Genomic DNA, 19,306 nt, shown 5'->3' on the forward strand with positions numbered 1-19,306 from the left:
ATAGTGTTCACCAACTGATTGCACCTGTGACACTGATTTTCTGAATCCGAACTTCTGGCAGGAAAACTTTGCCCTGCCTCATGTCGAAACTGAACACTCAGATACTGAGATTGATTGAAGACTGCTCTTGGCCAACCGAGCTCCTGCAACAAGGAGATCACTTTGCGGGTCACCAGGCGGCTCTCTTCCAGAGTCTTGGCTTGAATCAGCCAGTCGTCCAAATAAGAGTGTACTAGGATTCCATCCCTTCTCAATCCTGCCGCTTCTACCACCATAACCTGGGAAAATGTTCGGGGAGCAGTGGCTAGACCAAAAGGCAGCACCCGAAACCAATAATGGTGCACCAACACCACAGAACGCAGAAAATGTTGGGTGTTCCAAATGGATGGGAATATGAAGGTAGGTTTCGGACAGATCCAAGGAGATCAGAAATTCCCTTGACTGCATGGCCATTATCACTGAGCACAAGGTTTCTATTCAAAAACGAGACTCTCAAATGACGGTTGACTCCTTTGAGATCCAGGTTAGTACAAAAGGAGCCTTCCTTCTTGGGCACAACTAAATAAATGGAATATCGCCCCATACTTTCTTGAGATGTAGGCACTGGAACCAAGTCCTCAGCCTGAGGAGCCTTAGTAGCATAGACTCCACTGGCTGCATCTTCTGCAGGGAGTGGCAAGGAATCACCATGAACACGTCCTGAGGAATAATGCAAACTTCAGTGCATATCCTTCTCGTATCACCTCAGGACCCACTCATTGTGAGGCTCGGGAGGATCTGCCACCTGAGCCAGCTCTTCGCTTGAGCTGTCTGGATGAAAGGACAGATCTGCTGAAGGACAGAGTCCTCTGAAAGGTCAAGCCTGTGTAGGGATGAAACCACTTGGAGCCCCTGAGATGACCCCTCATAACAAAGGGCGCTGCAACTGCTTCTTATCCTCCAGCAACTGAGGAACCAGAGATTCGTCCCACTTACTGGCCAATTTTCTCCAACTTGCTCCAAAACAAGAGCAAGCCTTAAAAGGGATCTTTGTAAGATTAGCTTTGGAGGTCGCATCAGCCAATAAATATAACAAGCATAGATGATTCCTGACCACTATCACCAAAGCCACTTTTCTAGATGAGGTACAGACTAAATCGCAGCCCGCACTGGCTAAAAAGGTAGCAGCAGGTTCCATTACTGCTCTGGAATTCACTCCAGAATCATCAATTTCCAGAGAGAGAAGCAGACATGATCGAGCCCTAGGGTGCAAAAGGAAGCTATCTGCAAAGTCATTGCCACTGCTTCAAAGGCTTGCTTAAGGATGGCCTCAATCCTCCTATTCATGCACATCCTTCAAGGCCGCTCCTCCCTCCACAGGAATATTCGTCCACTTAAGAGGCGGTACAGACTAGTGCATCCACTTTTGGAAAATGTAAACACCTCTCATTGCTGGATCCAGGCAGTACGGGCCTTCCAAATGTCCAACCCTCTTTGAAATTTGTCTACAGAACACACCATTCAAGATCAAACATTTCTTGAATGGCGTCCATTACAGGGGAAAAAAAAACAAGAGGCTTTACCCAAAGAAACCAAAATGGGATTCCTTTTTAGCTCAGACATGGAATCCGTACCAAGAAAGTCCAGTATCTTCAAGTTCTGGGAAATCAGGGACGGCAGTTCATCTCTATGAAAGAACCGCAACATTATCAGATTATGGTTCCAGTCCCGGAAGAAACTTTCCCATTGTCCAGGGAGTCAGAATCTGCCTCATCATCAGTGCCATCCAGGTTTTTTGTTGGGAATACCCGCAGCAAAGCAAGGAGTGTGCTTCAGCGCTTTAACATAGGACTGGAAGAAGGGAAGAGCCATGGTTAAGGATCTGAGCTGACAGGATTGGGCAAAGCCGAAGACTGAGCCTGAGAAAGAACTGCAAACTTTGAAAAATCTCCACCCAAGAAAAGGCTACAGGATCCAGGCCAAAATCCAGAAGGAACTGTAGTGGGGCCCACTGAGCTGCTATCTCCTATGGAGGAACCAGTCAAGGGAAGCTCCAAGGTCCAGCATTACTTCCAGACAAATCCTTAGCCATAGCATCACAGGCTGGGAAGACCCAGGCTTAGTGAAATTAGAGGAGACAATACTCCCTGAGCTTCTAAGCAGTGCTGACACGATACAGACACTCCAGGCTGAGATGCCAGCTGCAACACAGAGAAAAGCACTTAGGTTTCTTGCTCACCGGCGCTATCGGTGCAGAACTGACAGAGAATGTGCGTTCGGCTGGTTCGCGCTGAAAATTTCAAGCGCACAAATTTTATGCACACAAAAAATGAGGTGCCCCAAAATTAAGCAGCGCAGAAAACACATGCACAAGCTGTGGACCAAAAGTCACGTCCAAGACTAGACGCACTGCACAAACCGGCGTTCCTGTAGAAGGCAGTTGAACACTCACAAAAGCACGGGAAAAAGCTGCTGTGGCCTACCTACACTCTCTGTAGGGAAAAAAAAGCCTAACTATGGGGCCTAGCCCACCCAAGCTGCCTGGTTCCCCTAACCCCAACTTTTATTATTTACTTTTTTTCTTTTTTTTAAGTTTACCTGAGTTCAGCCCTTACCAGCTGAGTACAGAGACTGTCTACAGCTTCAGGAGGAGAGGGCACGTGCCTCACTGCCGTGCTCGGCCGCCTGCATTCGCTGCCTTCAATCTGTACAATCAGCTAAGTCCATGCCAGGAACACCAGCTACCAGACCAAGGCACACTGCTGAGGGGACCACGGAAATCACCTCAGGAATTTTCAACTGGGAGGAGGGACCATCTGGTACCACCGCAGGAGAACAGGGCTTTTTTTTTTTTTTTTTTAAATCTCCTTCCAAATCTGAAGCAAGCCCCATAGGGAGATGCACGTCCACCAACTGCTGGTTACTGAGAATACTGGCAGGCTGAGGTCACTGCAGGAGATATATATATATATACTGTGACGTCAGCTTGCTCCATGTCCATCTGCTGGCAGGGGAGCATAACCCACTGGTCCTGAGTCCATCTGTCTACATGCTAGGAAAATATGGGATAAACAAAGAGGATCTCTGAGAGAGTGGTAGGGATTGTAATGCTGAATAGTTTATGTGGTCAGACAGACTAAAAAGGCTATAATGATCTTTTTCTGTTGTCTCTGTAAATATTACAGAACCCCATCATGCCTGAAGATTTAGTTGTCATCAGGAGAGAGATGGTGTTTGCTGAGATAGTCCCAGACTCTTCTGGGAACCATAAAAATGCATTCAAAAAGTTGATGCTTACCTTATCCTGGCTGCAATATAGAGTGGTGTTCATATTTGCTGCCTGGACTTAATTCATCCCTCTCCGGTTCTATGTGATTATGCTACCCTCTAGTGCCTTGCTAATTTTCCTAGGAGAGCACCAGCAAGGGTGGGATGCTCTTCTCAGGATACGCTGGTATAGTTGGGGTTACTTCCCTGCAGGTCTCAGTTTGCGGCGTTCATGTAATGAAGACAGCTATTCTCTGCTCAGCAACTTAAACATGGTCACTGAGCAGAGCTACTGACTATAGAAGTTTATTTTAGGTATAATGGCCTGATACTTTTGTCTTTATTGTACCAGTTAATAAGAAAATTATACCTTTTAGGACACTGTGTTCTAGCAAGAGAATATGCACTTAAGATTTTCCCTCTTCCTGAGCAAACCCAGTGGGATCTGAGGCCTGTCAGTGATATATATACAGGTAGCTCACAGGATGTGAAAACCTTTAAAATCTGAATTTCTGGATTGTGAGAACTGCTTGAAGCTGTTTTGATTAATACTATGTATTTCTGTAGCACTACTAGACATATGCACTGCTGTACAGATACACATGCGAGAAATTACTCATTCCGTGGAGCTTAACAATACCAATGAACTCAATTTGTTCTAGTAACTTCCAATGGAAGATTTCAAAGCCACAAACTGTCTCTTGACTACAAAAGGTCACAATTTCCTATGGTTCTGAAAGCAAAGAAACTGAACTGAAAAAAAAATAGTATTGTTCTTTTCTTTCCCCCTCTGAAGTAATGATCAGAGTACTTTAGAGTTTAAAGAATGTTTCTCTTTTCTTCTACTGTAAAAATTTCCACTTTCTACCTTGAAGTTTCATAAATGCATTATGAGGACAATTTTTAAAGCCAATTTCTGTGGGTAAACAGCAATTTACATGCAAAAACTGCCCTTCCTCAATACAATTAAAAATGTGTGCCTTATTCTACAATATGCATACCTTTAGCCACATTGCAAGAAGGCATTTTTGAGGGTTTAGATCATGGGAGGAAATAATATGCATTAATTTTCCATGAATAAATACTCACACAAAAATACCTATGTAAATGTTTCAACTCAATTATGCATATACTTTCTCTTTGAAAATTGACGCAAAGTACACAAGAAAAAAGTACCTGTTGTTTGTCCCTATACAGTTTGAAAATTACACACAATATGACTCATTTTAGATAACAGTAGGAATCTGCAAATCTGGTACAATAATGAGATTTCAATTGTCTACTCTTGGAAGAAATTCCTTTAAATATTGTCCCCTAAGATTTTAAATGAATGCAGTCTCTCTCTCAATTTTAGTGCATAAATTATAGGTAATTAGTTTCTTGCAGATCGAATACGTTCTAGAATATGCGAGTAGTCTGATTTGGCCAAGGACAGTAGAATACAAAGCGAATATGTGAAATACAATAATTGTATGGCAATCTTCAGGGTGGTACCTATTAAAATACAGAGACAGAGCAGCCCTGGTTGCTCAGTGGCAGTACTGTGCACAGCCATGGAAAGAGTTCCTGACTTGAGTCCCAGAACAGACTTTCTGCACTCCAAGTTGGCTGAGGATACTATGGAGGCAGCATTCACAACCCCTTGGGTGGGGGGAGGCGGGGTAGAGGGGCAGTCCATCATCATTAAAGGTGACAACTGGTGGCCAATTCAGAGCCTATGATATAAGGTTCTAGAAGGAGCCTTGGTGCATAGTTCCATTCCTCAGGACTACTACTGCAATAACCAGACTAGAACAGTAGGCGGGTGGGTCTATTAAAACAGGGGAAAAATTCCTGGGTAGTTGCAAATGAAGGCTTATGGCACCAGAATACGAGCATTGATTCCAACTGAGTTGGAAGAGAAAGGAGAAAAGAAACTAGGAGGCTAAAAGAAAAAAAAAAGGCACAGAGAATGGCAAGTTTCCGCCAAGCCTTCTCAGATCCCCCAGATACACATTAGTCTGTCCTTATTCTCTACCTGAACGATGGACCTATCCGCTGACTGAACGATGGACTCTGATACTTCAAAGCACATGATGATTTAATCTGTTTTTTTTTTTCTCTCTACTGTATTATATTATATTCTTACCGCCGCTTTAACCTCTCTTTCCAGCTGATTAAGCTTCAAAGTTCTTACCCCTTGTTTGAATGTATTTTTGGTCTCTTCCACTTCATTTGCTTATTTATTCTAGTTGTCACTCCAGTTATTACCCTGTTCGATGTAAACCAATCCGATATGGTTTTTAACTATGAAGGTCGGTATAGAAAAGTGTTAAATAAATAAATAAATAAAATATCCCTGCAAAACAGACAAAGAAAGTTTACTTACCATAAATGGTCTTTTCCGCAGATAGCAAGATGAATTAGCCATGACATGTGGGTATCAAACAGACGCATCTCTCCTAGCTAGTAGAGATTTTAGCTCTACTGAGCATGTGCAGAAATTCTGCGCAGGTACTGCCTTTGTGAACCTCCTCAGCAGGTATCAGAGCTAATCCTAGCCAGGCACTTGACTTCAGGGAGGCGGGCAGGTATTTAGCATGGCTATCTACAGAAAACGATATCAATCACACAAATACCCACACACACAAACTATGTATTCCAATACACCACAATGTAAACAATCCCAACGAAATAATGTACTGGTCTCTTTTTTATATACAGCACACTGTCGCCAAAATACTTATGTAAGACCCTCTATTCACGAGTAGGCATATATTGTACCATCTCGTTTGTCATAGGGGTCTGAATTACTTTTAATAAATCCTGCGTTCCTTTTGTTTGCTTAATTTTTCAAGTTATCTTAAAATGTCTACACGAAAATTATAGGAACTCTCAACTAATATCGCACAACCAATGATGAATACTTATCCACAGTGAAAAGGTCCCAAAAGTCCCGACATAGCCATGTTTCGGACCGGAGTCCTGCTTCAGGGGAAATCGCGGAAACCAATTCGACGATCCTTCTTAGCTCAATACCATCAATGCGGCGATTCCATCTGTGCAATTTCTTTTCAAATGCGGGCTAAAATTTCACCCGCCTCAATTTAACAATGGCGAACGCCCGGACTCCTTTTATCCACCTCTTCCGGAAACACCAACTTGTTACCTCCCCTTCCGGGAGAGCTCAGAGGAAGGTCTCTATCACGTCCTCCCACAGCTCACGCTGCTAAATAAATGTTTCGCCACAACTGAAAATTGAAAAGTCACCTCACTAGTCAATAAACAAAATAACCAAAACATAGGGCACCACGTAGGATCAATTGAAAGTAGAGAGTTCTCCATGTAGAAAAAACCGGCGAAAAAATACAGTCTTCCATCAGGTCCTCATTTCAATGGTAACGCTGTTACAAAATAGAAAGAAGTTGCGCATGTCAAAACAGGAAGTCCTCCATTACGTCCTAAATCCACTATAGACTAGTGGGTAGCCATGATTAAAGTTTTCCATCAGGTCCCTTCTTGACGAAAAAGGAAGAATCATATATTTAAATCAAAAACATCCAAATTTCCATATCCACGCAACAGGCACTGATTATAGAGTCGCAAATGGAAAAGTCAACACTGACTAGATGTACACGATCAGATGAGAGAATACCAGTTAATTCTCTCATTAAGCCCATAAGGGTCCACAGTGTTCAGGGAAAAGATCCAGTAGTGTTCACGACGATTCAGTGCTACTTGTATATCTCCTCCTCATGGATTCTGGAGCACCTGTTCTAAGATAGACCAACGCAATCTGTAAACTGATTATGTACATTATTGCAATGCTGGACAAGAGGGGCTGCCATTTTCACTGTCTTAATGCAACTTCTGTGTTCTATGAGCCTAGTACGGATCTTCCACTTTGTACGGCCCACATACACTAGCTTGCAAGGACATTGTATCACATAGATAACTCCCATTGAGTCACATGTAGTTAGTTTCTCTCGGCGTATAACTACCCCAGAATGAGGAGCTTGCCATTCTTCTCCTGTAAGGGCTAATGAACACATGTCACAGGCTCCACAAGTCTGATGCCCACCAATAGGAAAATCGTTCTTGAAGGCATAGGTTTTTTTTCTAGTTGAGGACTTCCTAGCTGAAACCACATCTTCAATGCTTCTTAGCAACAACAGGAGGGAAATTACTGAGCATTCAACATCCAAACCATCAGGTTGAGAGATGGAAGTTTCGGATGATACAGCATTCCTTCGTTTTGAGTTAGCAAGGCAGAGTCTACTAAAAAGTTGTATGGGATATGCAAACCATATCTGTGTGGGCTACACGGATCAAGTAAGCGTAGTCTTGCAGCTGATTTTATACTATTCTGACAACTAGTGGAATTGGTGGAAAAGCATACATGAGGCCTGCTCCCAATTGAACTGGAAATTGTCCTGAGCTAGTCAGATTTGCTCAGTTCTACCTAACAAACTCAGTCTAGCTTTCTGTTTTGATGTGAATAGGTCAACTGACTGAAGTCGAATAGTTTGTTGGCTGATTGTTGCAGAGATCACGCATGCAGACAAACCATTCTGCTGAGGCAATCTGTTAATGTGTTGGAGATTTCTGGAAGATAGATGGCTTGCAGGATAGCTCAATACCTGACTGCCTACTGTCAAATCTTTAACACTTCCTCGCAGAGGGTTCATGACTCTCTGCCTGTTTGTTGACATAAAACACAACAACTTGGTGTTAGTTTGAACCAAGATTTTCATCCCCTGAAGAAAATGCATATCAGAGCATATCTGATCACTCTTACTTCCAAGTACATGATCTGAAAGTGTTTTTTTCTTGAGGAAACAAGTAACCTGGATTGGATGGAATCCTGTGTGGGTGCCCCATCCCTTCATGGATGCACCAGTCGCTAGGGTTATTTGATGACTGAGAATGTGAGGTGGAACTTCATCTTCAAGCACATGGGGGTTTAACCACCAGCGCAATTCACACTTCATGTCTCCGGAATTCTGTACTATAGTTGACAAGGCTTGAGTGAGTTAAGTGATTTGGTGAGCGAGACCCCATGCAGGTAATGGATATGAATGCGGATTAGTGGGACCACATGGATGGCCGCTGCCATATGATCCAAAGCAAAGAGAATGGCTCTAGCTGACAAGTGCCAAGAAGTCTGCAATTTGTGAATGAGCAATTTCATGGTGCTCGCTCACTCTAAAGACAGATGTGCTTTCTTCCAGAAGGAAGTCTATCCATGATCCAATGAATTTAGCTGACACTAAATTTGACTTCTCCAGAAAGACCAAATCTTGTAGATGTACGATCTTGGGTATGGATATAAGCATTTATTTAAATTAGTTTATCAACTGCCACTCCAACGACCCTGGCAATTTACAAATATAAAACATGCATAGTATTTAAAACAGACAACGTAAACACAAAATACTGCTCCACACAAACAACCAAAATAGTTCATTAGGTCAATGTTCAGCCATAAATAGAAGATGTAAATCATGGTGTTCATATTTGAAGTCTGCTTAATTAACTAAGTTTTTAAACTCTTTTTTTAAAGCCTTTGTGTCAGTTATAACTCAAAGCTACTCTGGCATGGAATTCCATAATATAGGGCCAACTCTAGAAATCAAGAGATCCCTAACCGTCTAAATGATCCTGGTGCACATTGGGGCAACTAAAACACCCTTATTAGCTGATCTCAGGGGATGTATAAATAAAGTATCCTTATTGGTGATAATTTTTGCTGTGATTAGCCAATCGTCCAGGTACAGGAAAACCTCAATCACTTGACAATGCAAGTGTTCTGCTACCACATGTTGGAGAGTCTCAGGGCTGCCAATAGTCCAAATGGAAGCACTTTGAACTGCAAATGGGAAGAGTGCTCTTTGAAGCAAAGGTAGCATCAGTGGGGAAGGGTAGATGGGTATATGTAATAAGTTGCAACTCATAAAGAAAAAATATCAAACATGAGCATACGCATCTTTCAGATTGAGCGCACACATCCATTGTCCCTTCTGGATATAGGGGAGAACTGTGCCAAAGAGTTCACTTTGAATTTCTCTTGGAGTGGGTGTTTGTTCAGCTGTTTGAAATCTAGACCAGACCTCAATCCTCCTGATTTCTTGGGGATTTGGAAATATCGTAAGTAGAATCTGTGTCCACATTGGCTCTATCGTCCTGTTGGAGGAATGATTGTACTTCCACATGAAGCTGTATTGAGCAAGTCAGATCTGGACTGAGAGTCGAGTATACAGAAAGATGGTAGCTGGGAGCAATGCAAATGATATCCAGACTGCATGATCATTATGCCATAAATTAAAAGCGGCCTGTATTTTGCCCCCTACTGGATTGGAGGGCTGATGGTTGTTTGGAGTGATCAAAAACTGGGCCAAAGTTTAGGTGGGGGTCTATTGTGTCGCATTTGGCTGACTGCATTCCTGCTGAAGAAGTCCGAATGGAAGTGGTTGCTGTCGCTGAGCCAGAAGAGACAGTAGATTGTACTGTTGAAAAGAACGAAACGGGCATCTCTGAAAGTACAGCCTTTTGTATGAATAGGAGCAATTTGATGTGGAGGTCTGCTCAGGAAATAGTGAAAGGGATCGAACTGCTATGTCTTGTTTTATTTGAGCGACCGTTTCTCTGAGGTTTTTTGCCAAAAAGATTGCCTCTGAGACAAGGAAAATCCGCCAACGTTTTGTGGACATCTCAGATGCTTCTAGCTCTAAGCTAGTAGCATCTGAGATGTACTCTTTAGCCTCCACTGCATGCCAATGGAGGCTAAAGAGAAACATGAGACGGAATCAAATGACTCACAGACAGAACAGAAAAGATGCATTATGCACTCTTCCTCATTCAACAGCAGTTGGAGATAATAACCGCTGCCTGCAGATTCAAGAAAAGGTTTCAGTTCTTGAATACAGTCATGCAGATACTTTACCATATAGAACTGGTGTGTAGAGATAAGAATGGTAAGCATAGACCTCTGAAAATCTCTTTCCAAAACTGTCTGGTAGTCTATGGTATTTGCCTGGAGGCAAATTCAACATACCAGATCTCCTCCATTAATCTGTTTCACTTTTTTCAGTGAGGCCTCAATGATAAAAAATTGATGAGGCAGCTAGACAACTCAAGAGCATGGTGACTTCTGAACTCTAATTAGATGTAGCTTCCTGGCTGCAGGAATAGCAGAAATAGGAGTTTCTCACAATCTTATTTGCAACAAATTTAGAATAATATGAACTGAAAAAGCCACTGGTTCTGAAGGGGTGTCCAATATTTTGAGCAGACTTCCGACTGGGGGTCTTTATCTTTGCGCACATTGATACCAAGTGTTGTTCCCATTACTTCCACAAACTTTGAATAGGTAAGGTCTTCCAGGGTGATGTATAAGGAGGATCTGGAAGCAGGTCAGAAAGTATCCCTGTAGAACCTTCTTCCAAACAGTGTGGGCTCACTAATCTAGGACCCCAATGATGAGGGTGGCGAAATGGGATGGGGAGTGTTTCTTCCTAACGGGAAATGCCCTCTGATCAACTTGACTCTGCTGCTATTGACTAAGATGATCAAGAACCTTGTAGCAAGGGTTCTGGGACTCCGGTCTGAGGCATTACTGCAGGAATGCTGTAGAGGAGAGGCTGGATAATTCCATCTGTATCCTTAGTCAAAGAGGTAAAGAAACTTATCACCAAATATGGAGTCTGGTCAAGTGTCTGGCATGTCCTCTGACCATTTCTTCAACAGGATGTCTACTAGAGGTGAATGATACTATGGAACATATCAGATCTCCTCCATTAATCTTGAAGGAATGGAGGCTCTTGTGATTGGAGGGAGCAGAGGAAACAAATCCCCTTTTGCATCTGACCTATGACAACAAACAAAGCTGAGTGCGTAATGCAGCATTATAAGTCCAGTCTGGAGCTCGATGCATCGATTGCAATACCATAGGAGCCTTGTGCTTTGATGTCCTAGAATGCCTGAAAGCTCTGGAAGAATACTGCTTCAAGTCTTTCGAGGGGGGCCCCTTTGAACTGTGAAGTATGAGTGGAGCATGGATGCTTCATCAATGCATGTGTTGGTTGCATTGGGACTGTTAATCTTGCAGGAGTACAGAGCTATGTGTTGTTGCACTATGCAACAATGGGGCACATGAGGCTGCACCGCATGAATCAAGAAGCATTGATAGGGCCCCATGCAGCAAGGACTTTAATGCATTATGTATTGAGTGCATCAGTACACCATGTGTTGGGTGCACCATGCAGAGAGCCAGATGCATCGTGTAAGCAAACCAACACAATTTGCATCAACAGCACTAAGGGTGTTTTGAGGGATTTTATGGTGGCAGTAAAGAAACAGAAAGGTAATGGTTATCTATAATATATCGATTTTTAGTACAATTTAAAACTGGTTTACAATAAAAATAAATTATATACAAATTACAATAAAATTACAATAAAAAATGTTTAAAGTTTAATGAAATTAAAAACAAAAAATAAAAACAATTAAGCAAACAGAACTTTCAGCACAGCCAAAAACAAAAAGAGCATAAATCAATGACCAAAACTGTAAGCCCAGAAGGCTTAAAAATGATATTGATGGAAAACTTTTGTAACATCCAGGCTTCAATTAATTTTCTGAATTTTAAGAAATTAATATTTAATTGTGCATCCAAGGGCAGAGTTTTCCAAATTTGAGGTGCTTGATATTGGAATGTTCCTTCTCTAGACTCCTCCAATTGATTTTGCAGAGTGAAGGAATTTGCAAAAGTTATTTATGATTATCTAACACATCTTGTAGGCATATATGGTAGTGAGATTCACTAAATAGTCTAGTTTACTTCTGGACAAAACCTTGTAAAACAGACACAGAATTTTAAAAATAGATAATTACAGCACAATGAGAAGCACTAATCAGTCATGTGGAAATAGCCAAAGCTGTTGAAATGCTAAAAAGTATGCTAAAAGGTTAACCAGTATGTTAAAGGGCAACACAGTTTCACTTCTGCCTTCTGGGCTCAACTTAGAAGAAATTGTGGCTTTTAAGAATGTAGTCTTAACATATGAGATAAAATACTAATGCTAATCAGCTAGAACATGTTATGCAAACAAACTAACCCACTAGTGTGTAGGTTTAGGGGCAGTGACTTATTTAACAGAGTATAACAACTCAGGAACACTGAACTGGGATTTACTCTGCATTACAAACATTTGATATCTTGCTTTTTTCCAAGAATGACATGAAAATCACTTCTAAGGTCCCCCTATTAAAAAAGATGATATAATTTCTAATTCACTTTTTATGGTTTGTAGTACCTGATAAACATCTGGAAAAGCTGCACGTGGCCTTCCAACTACAACCAATGTGGTTTGAAAAGATCCAGCAGCTACAAAATATAATAAAGTTCAAGAACTTCACAAGCCTAGATATGGCATGAGACCTGGTGGTCAGAGGATCAAGGTCATCCACAAGTTCCATGTAAAATTATATTATAGCAACTAAGTTCAATCAATACCTCCAGATTACTTATCTCTCTATGCATACCAGGGTAGCCTGGTGCCTACAAATACAAGTCAGGGTTGCCTACATGCTCTCTTGGTTGCTGGTGTTACAGTCCTATTCTCCAGCTTCTCATTTGCTCCTCCCACTTTCTCATCCCCTCCTTGCTTCTCTGAAGCATGCCACCTTCTGCAGGAACCACAATTCTTTCATTTTAAGAAAAAAAAAAGAAAAAAAGATTCATCCCGGCTCTGGCATGTTATAGCAATAGAAAAAAGCAATTAATACAACCTCTCTCAGTGAATCAAAAAAAATGGTGTTGCATTGCTTTTTAATGCATTTCAGTGATTAAATTAATTGCTTTCTTCAACACGTTATTTCTGTTTTGATGTATTTATTGCACCCCTGTTTATTTGTAAACCAGCATGATGTGATCGCTTCATGAATGCTGGTATATAAAAACCTTAAATAAAATAAAATAAATAAATGGAAAATACTTGTATGGGTTTCTATTGCCTTATTTGTATGTCTATTTGCTTGTTTCAATACACAAACAAATACTTAGCACATATGTGCTCAAGACTCTTTCCTAGCAAACTAATCCTGATAAGTCCATGATAAATAATGCAAACATTAATGTACATGTTAAAATGTTTTAATGTGTGTGAGAACTCTTGCTTACAATAGCAAATTAGACTTAACATTACCCTCCACAATGGGACCAACTTATGAACCAGACTGAAGTTCTGGGTAGCAGGTAGGATAAGTGCATGGCAAATATCTCAAAACTCTCCTACAAACAATTTTCATTAGTTCTCTCTTCTCCACAAGAAAAGAAGTGAAGAATACTCCTCTACGACATAGTAACTTTGTGGGGTCAATTCTAATACTGCTATTAGGCCAGTCGTCATGATCAGTGTTTCTTATATAACCAGCAAGTACATATCTAGGACGCAATACAAGATAAAGTATCTTACATGTCTTTTATATGATTTCCGTATGTGTCCATTTGAATCTCTCCAGACTGTAGCATAACGACGAATGCAATATCTATTTTCTTCCTTTGGCGCAATGATATTTGAAACCACATCTTCAAGTTTATCAAGGGGAATAGTATCATATGCTCCAGCAACATCTGTCTGCAAGAGAGAAATACTGGCATGAAGTGTTTAATATATCATCAAAGCAGAAGTACTTGCACACACAAATTTTTACAAATATCAGCTACAGTATATATAGATTACCTTAAATATGACTGATCAAAATCTCCAAGTTTTTAACTATCTGCTGCTATCGTGTCTTTAGTCCACAGAGAACATGAAAATTTTATGTTATTTCTATTAGAATTTTAATAATTGGTATGCCACTGTGCAGAAGAGAGACCAAGATGGCCACCGTATAGAGCAAACGAAACGCTCTCGCTCAGTGAGATTTCCTGAGCTTTGCCTTATTTCCTTAAAATTGAATTTCTTGGATCTAAGAATGCCACATACTAAACGAAAGGCAAAGGTGAGCGATTCTACTACCTCAACACCGATCTTGGATACTAGACAACCCTGGATTGAGACGCTGTTCATAGGACCCATATAGGCAGTACCGGTGGGAGGAGCCGCAGAAAGCAGACGCCGAGCTTTCAGGTTTAAGAGACATCCCTCAGCCCAGGAGCACCGTTGGCCCCAAAACCACCATTTAAAATCTCTAATATTTCGGATGATATCATCACTAAGTGGGTGGAGGAACAAACTGCCTTTGCAAGATCCGCTGCCCCGAGAAGGAACGGTGAAATATCAATTCCTTCGGAGAGCCTTACTCAGCAAAGTTCCACGGGCCCCGTGGTGAACAACAGTAATGGTAACCCCATGGAAGAAGGAAAAGGAGATCCAGAGGTACGTGTAATTTGTAATCCTCTTTAGTCAGACCTCAAACTATTACCTTAGATACTATTTGGACTGTTCTGTAATTATTAAAAAAATATATTTTTATTTTATTTTTATTGAATTTTCACATTTGAAACAGAACATAATTGTTCAGTGAAAAATTAGATACAATAAAGATAATTTATTTTATTTATTTATTTATTTAGCATTTTTTATATACCGAGGTATAGCAGAGTTGCCTTCACTGCGGTTTACATTCAAAACAACTTGTTACATTGAAAGATATTTGAAATTTAAATTTAACAATAATGAGAAATGGCATAAATAAGAGTATGAACAGAACAAGATATACACAGGGTAGGTACACTGAATAGATGAACAGAGATATCTGAGTTCATCATAAAAGGAGGCATCTGTAGCTTGAAACAGGAGAGATTGTCCAAGGGGGGATAGTGAATGAGAGATAAATCTGAATTTAGACAAAGCATATCTAATATTATAAGAAAAATTGAGGAGAACAAAATGTACAGGAGCAGTCATAACAGGAAAAATTAAACCACATGTTAATACATAATTGCAGTATAATATTTATCCCATACTTTTACCATTTCAAAAGCCGTGCCCCCCATGGAATATTTTTTTTAGGAATATGAGTACAGATATGTACGGAGTTGAATAGGATCTGTAAATATGTATTTAGTATTTTGATAAATTAGCAGACATTTACTCTGTAAACGGAGATTAAATTTAGCCCCCCTAGATATTACTTCACTTTTCATCGCTCGGAACTTTCTTCTTGGCTCCTGAGTATTTCTTGTAATATCTGGGAATATCCAGGTTTTCTGGCCGTGGAAAACAGTGAGTCTGATTACGGAAATATATTCTCAGCCCTGAGTCCCTTTCTGAAATAAATGCAGAGACCAAACATCATAAATACCTTCTCTTGCCTCTCCCATGACATCATCCTCCAGCCTCCCTTTCTTTCAACCCCCATCACTTTCCCTCTCCCTCCACCTTTTTCTCCTCACCCCCCAGCATCACCACTTTCCTCCCCCATATCACTCCATCACTTTACCTCTCCCTCCCTCTTCCCCACCCACATCATCTCTCCCTCCACTTCTCCGTCCCATCCCCTTGCATCATCATCTTCCCACAGCCTCCACCCTCATAGCATAATCACCTTTTCTTCTTTTTCTTATGCCCGATTGTCTTTTAGTCTTGATTAACTTTCTTTTCTTTTAACCAAGTCTCTTGTCCTGAATGTTTGTCTAGCACTATGTATGTCGTGTAGCGCTATAGAAATGTGGTGTTGTAGTAGTAGTAGTAGTAGTAGTAGTAGTAGTAGCAGTAGTAGTAGCAGTAGTAGCAGTAGCAGTAGCCTTTCCCTCCATCACTGCCATCAACTTCCTTCTCTATCATCTATCTATCCCTCTCCCCAACCCCCTGGCATCATCTTCCCACATCCCATTCAGCTCTCTCTTTTGCTCCCATTTCCTGGAACAGCAGAAGTCTCTGAGCAAGCTTTCCTAGTGCTGCTTCTTCCTCTTCTGTTGGCTTCCCTTTGCTAATTGGAACTGCCAGGGCCAGCAGATCTGGCCAGAGTACAGGGCCCCTTGCAATTTCTACTAAGAAGGCCAGCAGAGAAGAAAGCTTGAACAGCTGTATATAAGCCTGTTCTCTGAAAACCCCCCCCCCCCCCCCACCACGGCAGGAGGACATCCTGCAGGTCTGATACTTTCATAATAGATCACATAGAGTGCTGTTCCTCAATCCAATTCTCTAGTCACTAATCAAAAAATCAGGATTTGTCCTGACAGGACCTTCCCCTGGTGAATCCATGCTGCCTCGGGTCCATCAACCCACCAGACTGTAGATAATTCACTAACCTATCTTTCAGCAGCATCTCCATTAATTTTCCCACCACTGATGCGAGTCTAACCAATCTGCAGTTTCTAGCCTCCTCTCTGCTACCACTCATATGAAGCAAGAACACCACCGCTATTCTCCAATCCCATGGCAGCATTCCAGTTTCCTGGGATCTATTTAACAGATCCTTCATCGAACCCACCAGCACATCTGAGCTCCTTCAGTAACCTGGGATGGACCTCATCTGGCCCATGGCCTTGTCCACTGTCAGTATGCCTAGCTCTTCCCATACATTCTGTTCTGTAAATTAGGTTTCGTTTACCCCATCCCATCTTTGATCTAGTCTACCAGCAAATCTTTCCTGCAGGGACTTCCTTAGTGAACACCAAACTGAAATATTTGTTTAATATTTCTGCCATTTCTTCATCTCTCTCTCCACATATTCCCTTGTCATCTCTCAATTTCACTAAACCAGTTTGGACCTTCCTTCTTTCTTTCTTTGATATATCTGAAAAATGTTTTGTCACCTGGCTTAACCTCTTTGGCAAGCCTTTCTTCCGCTTGACCTTTTGCTTTCTGATATCTTTTTTCATCTCCCTCAGTTTCACCAGGTATTCTTCCATGTGTTCCTCTCTTTGGGATCTTTTATACTTCTTGAACACTGTTCTTTTTGCTTTTATTTTTTTAGCCACTTCCTTTGAGAACCAGATCGGTTTCTTTTTCCTCTTACTTTTCTAACATGTTGTTCCACCTTACCCATTTTCTCCCAGTCTGTCCTCTAGCAACATTCCTATTTTGTTAATTGATGAAATTCACAGTTTGGGTCTTTGTGGGTCTTCTCTGTATCCTGTTTGCGATATTAAACCATACCGTCAATTGAGCAACTGGTGCTCAAGTGGGCCACCTATTCGAAAATTTGAGACTTTGAGAGCACCAGGTCAAGTATCATACCCTCCCTAGTGGGTTCCATTACCATTGTTTGAATAGGAGCCCCTGGAAAAGCATCCACGAAGATTTCGCAGAAGGGATACTCCAATCTACATCTGGCAGATTAAAATCTCCAACTAGCAACACTTATCTCTTCTTTCCCACCTTTTAAGAACATAAGATATGTCATACTGGGTCAGAGCAAGGGTCCATCAAGCCCAGTATTCTGTGTTCAACAGCACCAACCAAGTCACAAGTACCCCAAACAAATGAATAGATCCCAAGCTACTAATCCTTACTGATTAATAGCAGTTTATGGACTACTGCTCAAGGAACTTATCCAAACCTTTTTTAAACCCAGTACACTACTTATTTGTCATACTTTTAGCTGGATAATGGGTTATCTACTTAAAAGGTAGCCTGCATGAGTACTAGGTATATTTAAAACTAGGCTTTTAGATGAATAATTTGTGATTTACTGGCTTAATGGTTTTGAATATTGGCACCCTCCTATTTCTTTGCATTGACAATTTTTCCTCATAGTGACACACAAGCCAGGTCAGCAGATTCAAGGAGTACCCCCACATACAATCGGAAGATGTCCATAATGGAACTACCAGAGGGATTGCATAAGGTGTCTGGGGTAAAGACAATGATGTTTCAAGTTACAACATCTGTTTCAAGATGCTTTTTAAGACTATCAGGTTTAGAAGACAAACTGACTGACATCTTTCATTAAATTGGGAAGTCAGAGGTTAAGTCGTCAGTCACTGAAGGTATTGGCACAAAGGACCAGGAAGCTGCTTATTGGCACTGAGTAGCAAGATTATGTTAAATCAAAACCGAAAGTCAAGGAAGTAGAGAGCTATCCTTCTTCCTTCATGTCAAGGCAGGTCTCAAAGGGTCTCATTGCCAAGGATCATGCGAAGACATTGGAGCTAAAATACCATTCCCCATCTGTGCGCAAGGCTGGAGCATGGTGATAGAAGTAGCTGCCATTCCTACTCCAAAGTGGGAAAAAAAGAGGTGAGCTCACATTTGCTTTGGTGTTGAAGCTATGTGTTTTCTAAAGGTTTGTGCCATAACTATGAGTTCTCATCCTGCTCATCAGGATGATGTCTCATCTCCTGTTTCATCTGTATTTGCATAAGCAGGTTATGGTTTTGTAGTAAATTGTGAACCGGGACAGAGGTGAGAGATGTCTCCACCCACAGGGAGGAGCCCTGTGAGCCTCACCATCAGTAGGCGTGGTCTCAGTGACGTAGGACACAGCTGTGAGAGACTTTGTTAGAGAGAAAAGATAAGGCATAACCCGAGGAGAGGAAATGCAATAAACACAGTTCTGAGCAATAAGATATACCCAGGTGGGTACTGCAGATGAGGAGGTCCGTAGTGGCCCGCAGCGCGGGCTACAACCAGAAGGGTCCTGCAGACTGGTGATGATACCTAGATGTGCAGATCCGGTAGTGGCCCGCAGCGCGGGGTATGCAGAGGATGACTGTACTGTAGGTGTCGAGGTAGATGAGGTCTGAGATACAGGAACCAAGCAGAGGATCTTGAGTAGCTGCAGCAATACCCTGTAGCTCAGGATATGTAAGAAGCGATGATGCCTGAAGAACGATAGTGGCCCGAGGTACACCGTGAAGGCTTCAGCAATGTAGGTATCATAGGAAACTACAAAAGGTACTCACACCAGGAAGTTCCAGGAGAGAGACCAGAGGAGCGGGTCAAGTGAAGTCCAAGGCAGAAAGGACCTCCGAGTGGCTAGCCAAGATGCAGAAGGGCCCCCATGGAGCTGTTACCCAGAGCGTCCCAATGGCACAAGGAGATACTGGAATAGGAGGATCCAACGTGAGCAGATTTAACAACAAGAGAACTCCTTGCTAACTCGTCTTAGCAGCGGGCCGGTCAGC

At 41.6% G+C, this 19,306-nt stretch overlaps 1 protein-coding gene across 1 annotated transcript in view; it reads right to left on the reverse strand.

Moving 5' to 3' along the window:
- The window catches only part of TERT (telomerase reverse transcriptase), a 273,000-nt gene that overhangs the window by 188,108 nt on the left and 65,586 nt on the right, over positions 1-19,306 (reverse strand). The window contains exon 6 of the mRNA XM_029589929.1: positions 13,701-13,862. Coding sequence (XP_029445789.1) covers positions 13,701-13,862 — 162 coding nt within the window. The remainder of the gene's footprint in view (positions 1-13,700; positions 13,863-19,306) is intronic.

The sequence above is a fragment of the Rhinatrema bivittatum genome, chromosome 2 (genome assembly GCF_901001135.1).
Source record: "Rhinatrema bivittatum chromosome 2, aRhiBiv1.1, whole genome shotgun sequence".
NCBI classification, from domain to species: domain Eukaryota; kingdom Metazoa; phylum Chordata; class Amphibia; order Gymnophiona; family Rhinatrematidae; genus Rhinatrema; species Rhinatrema bivittatum.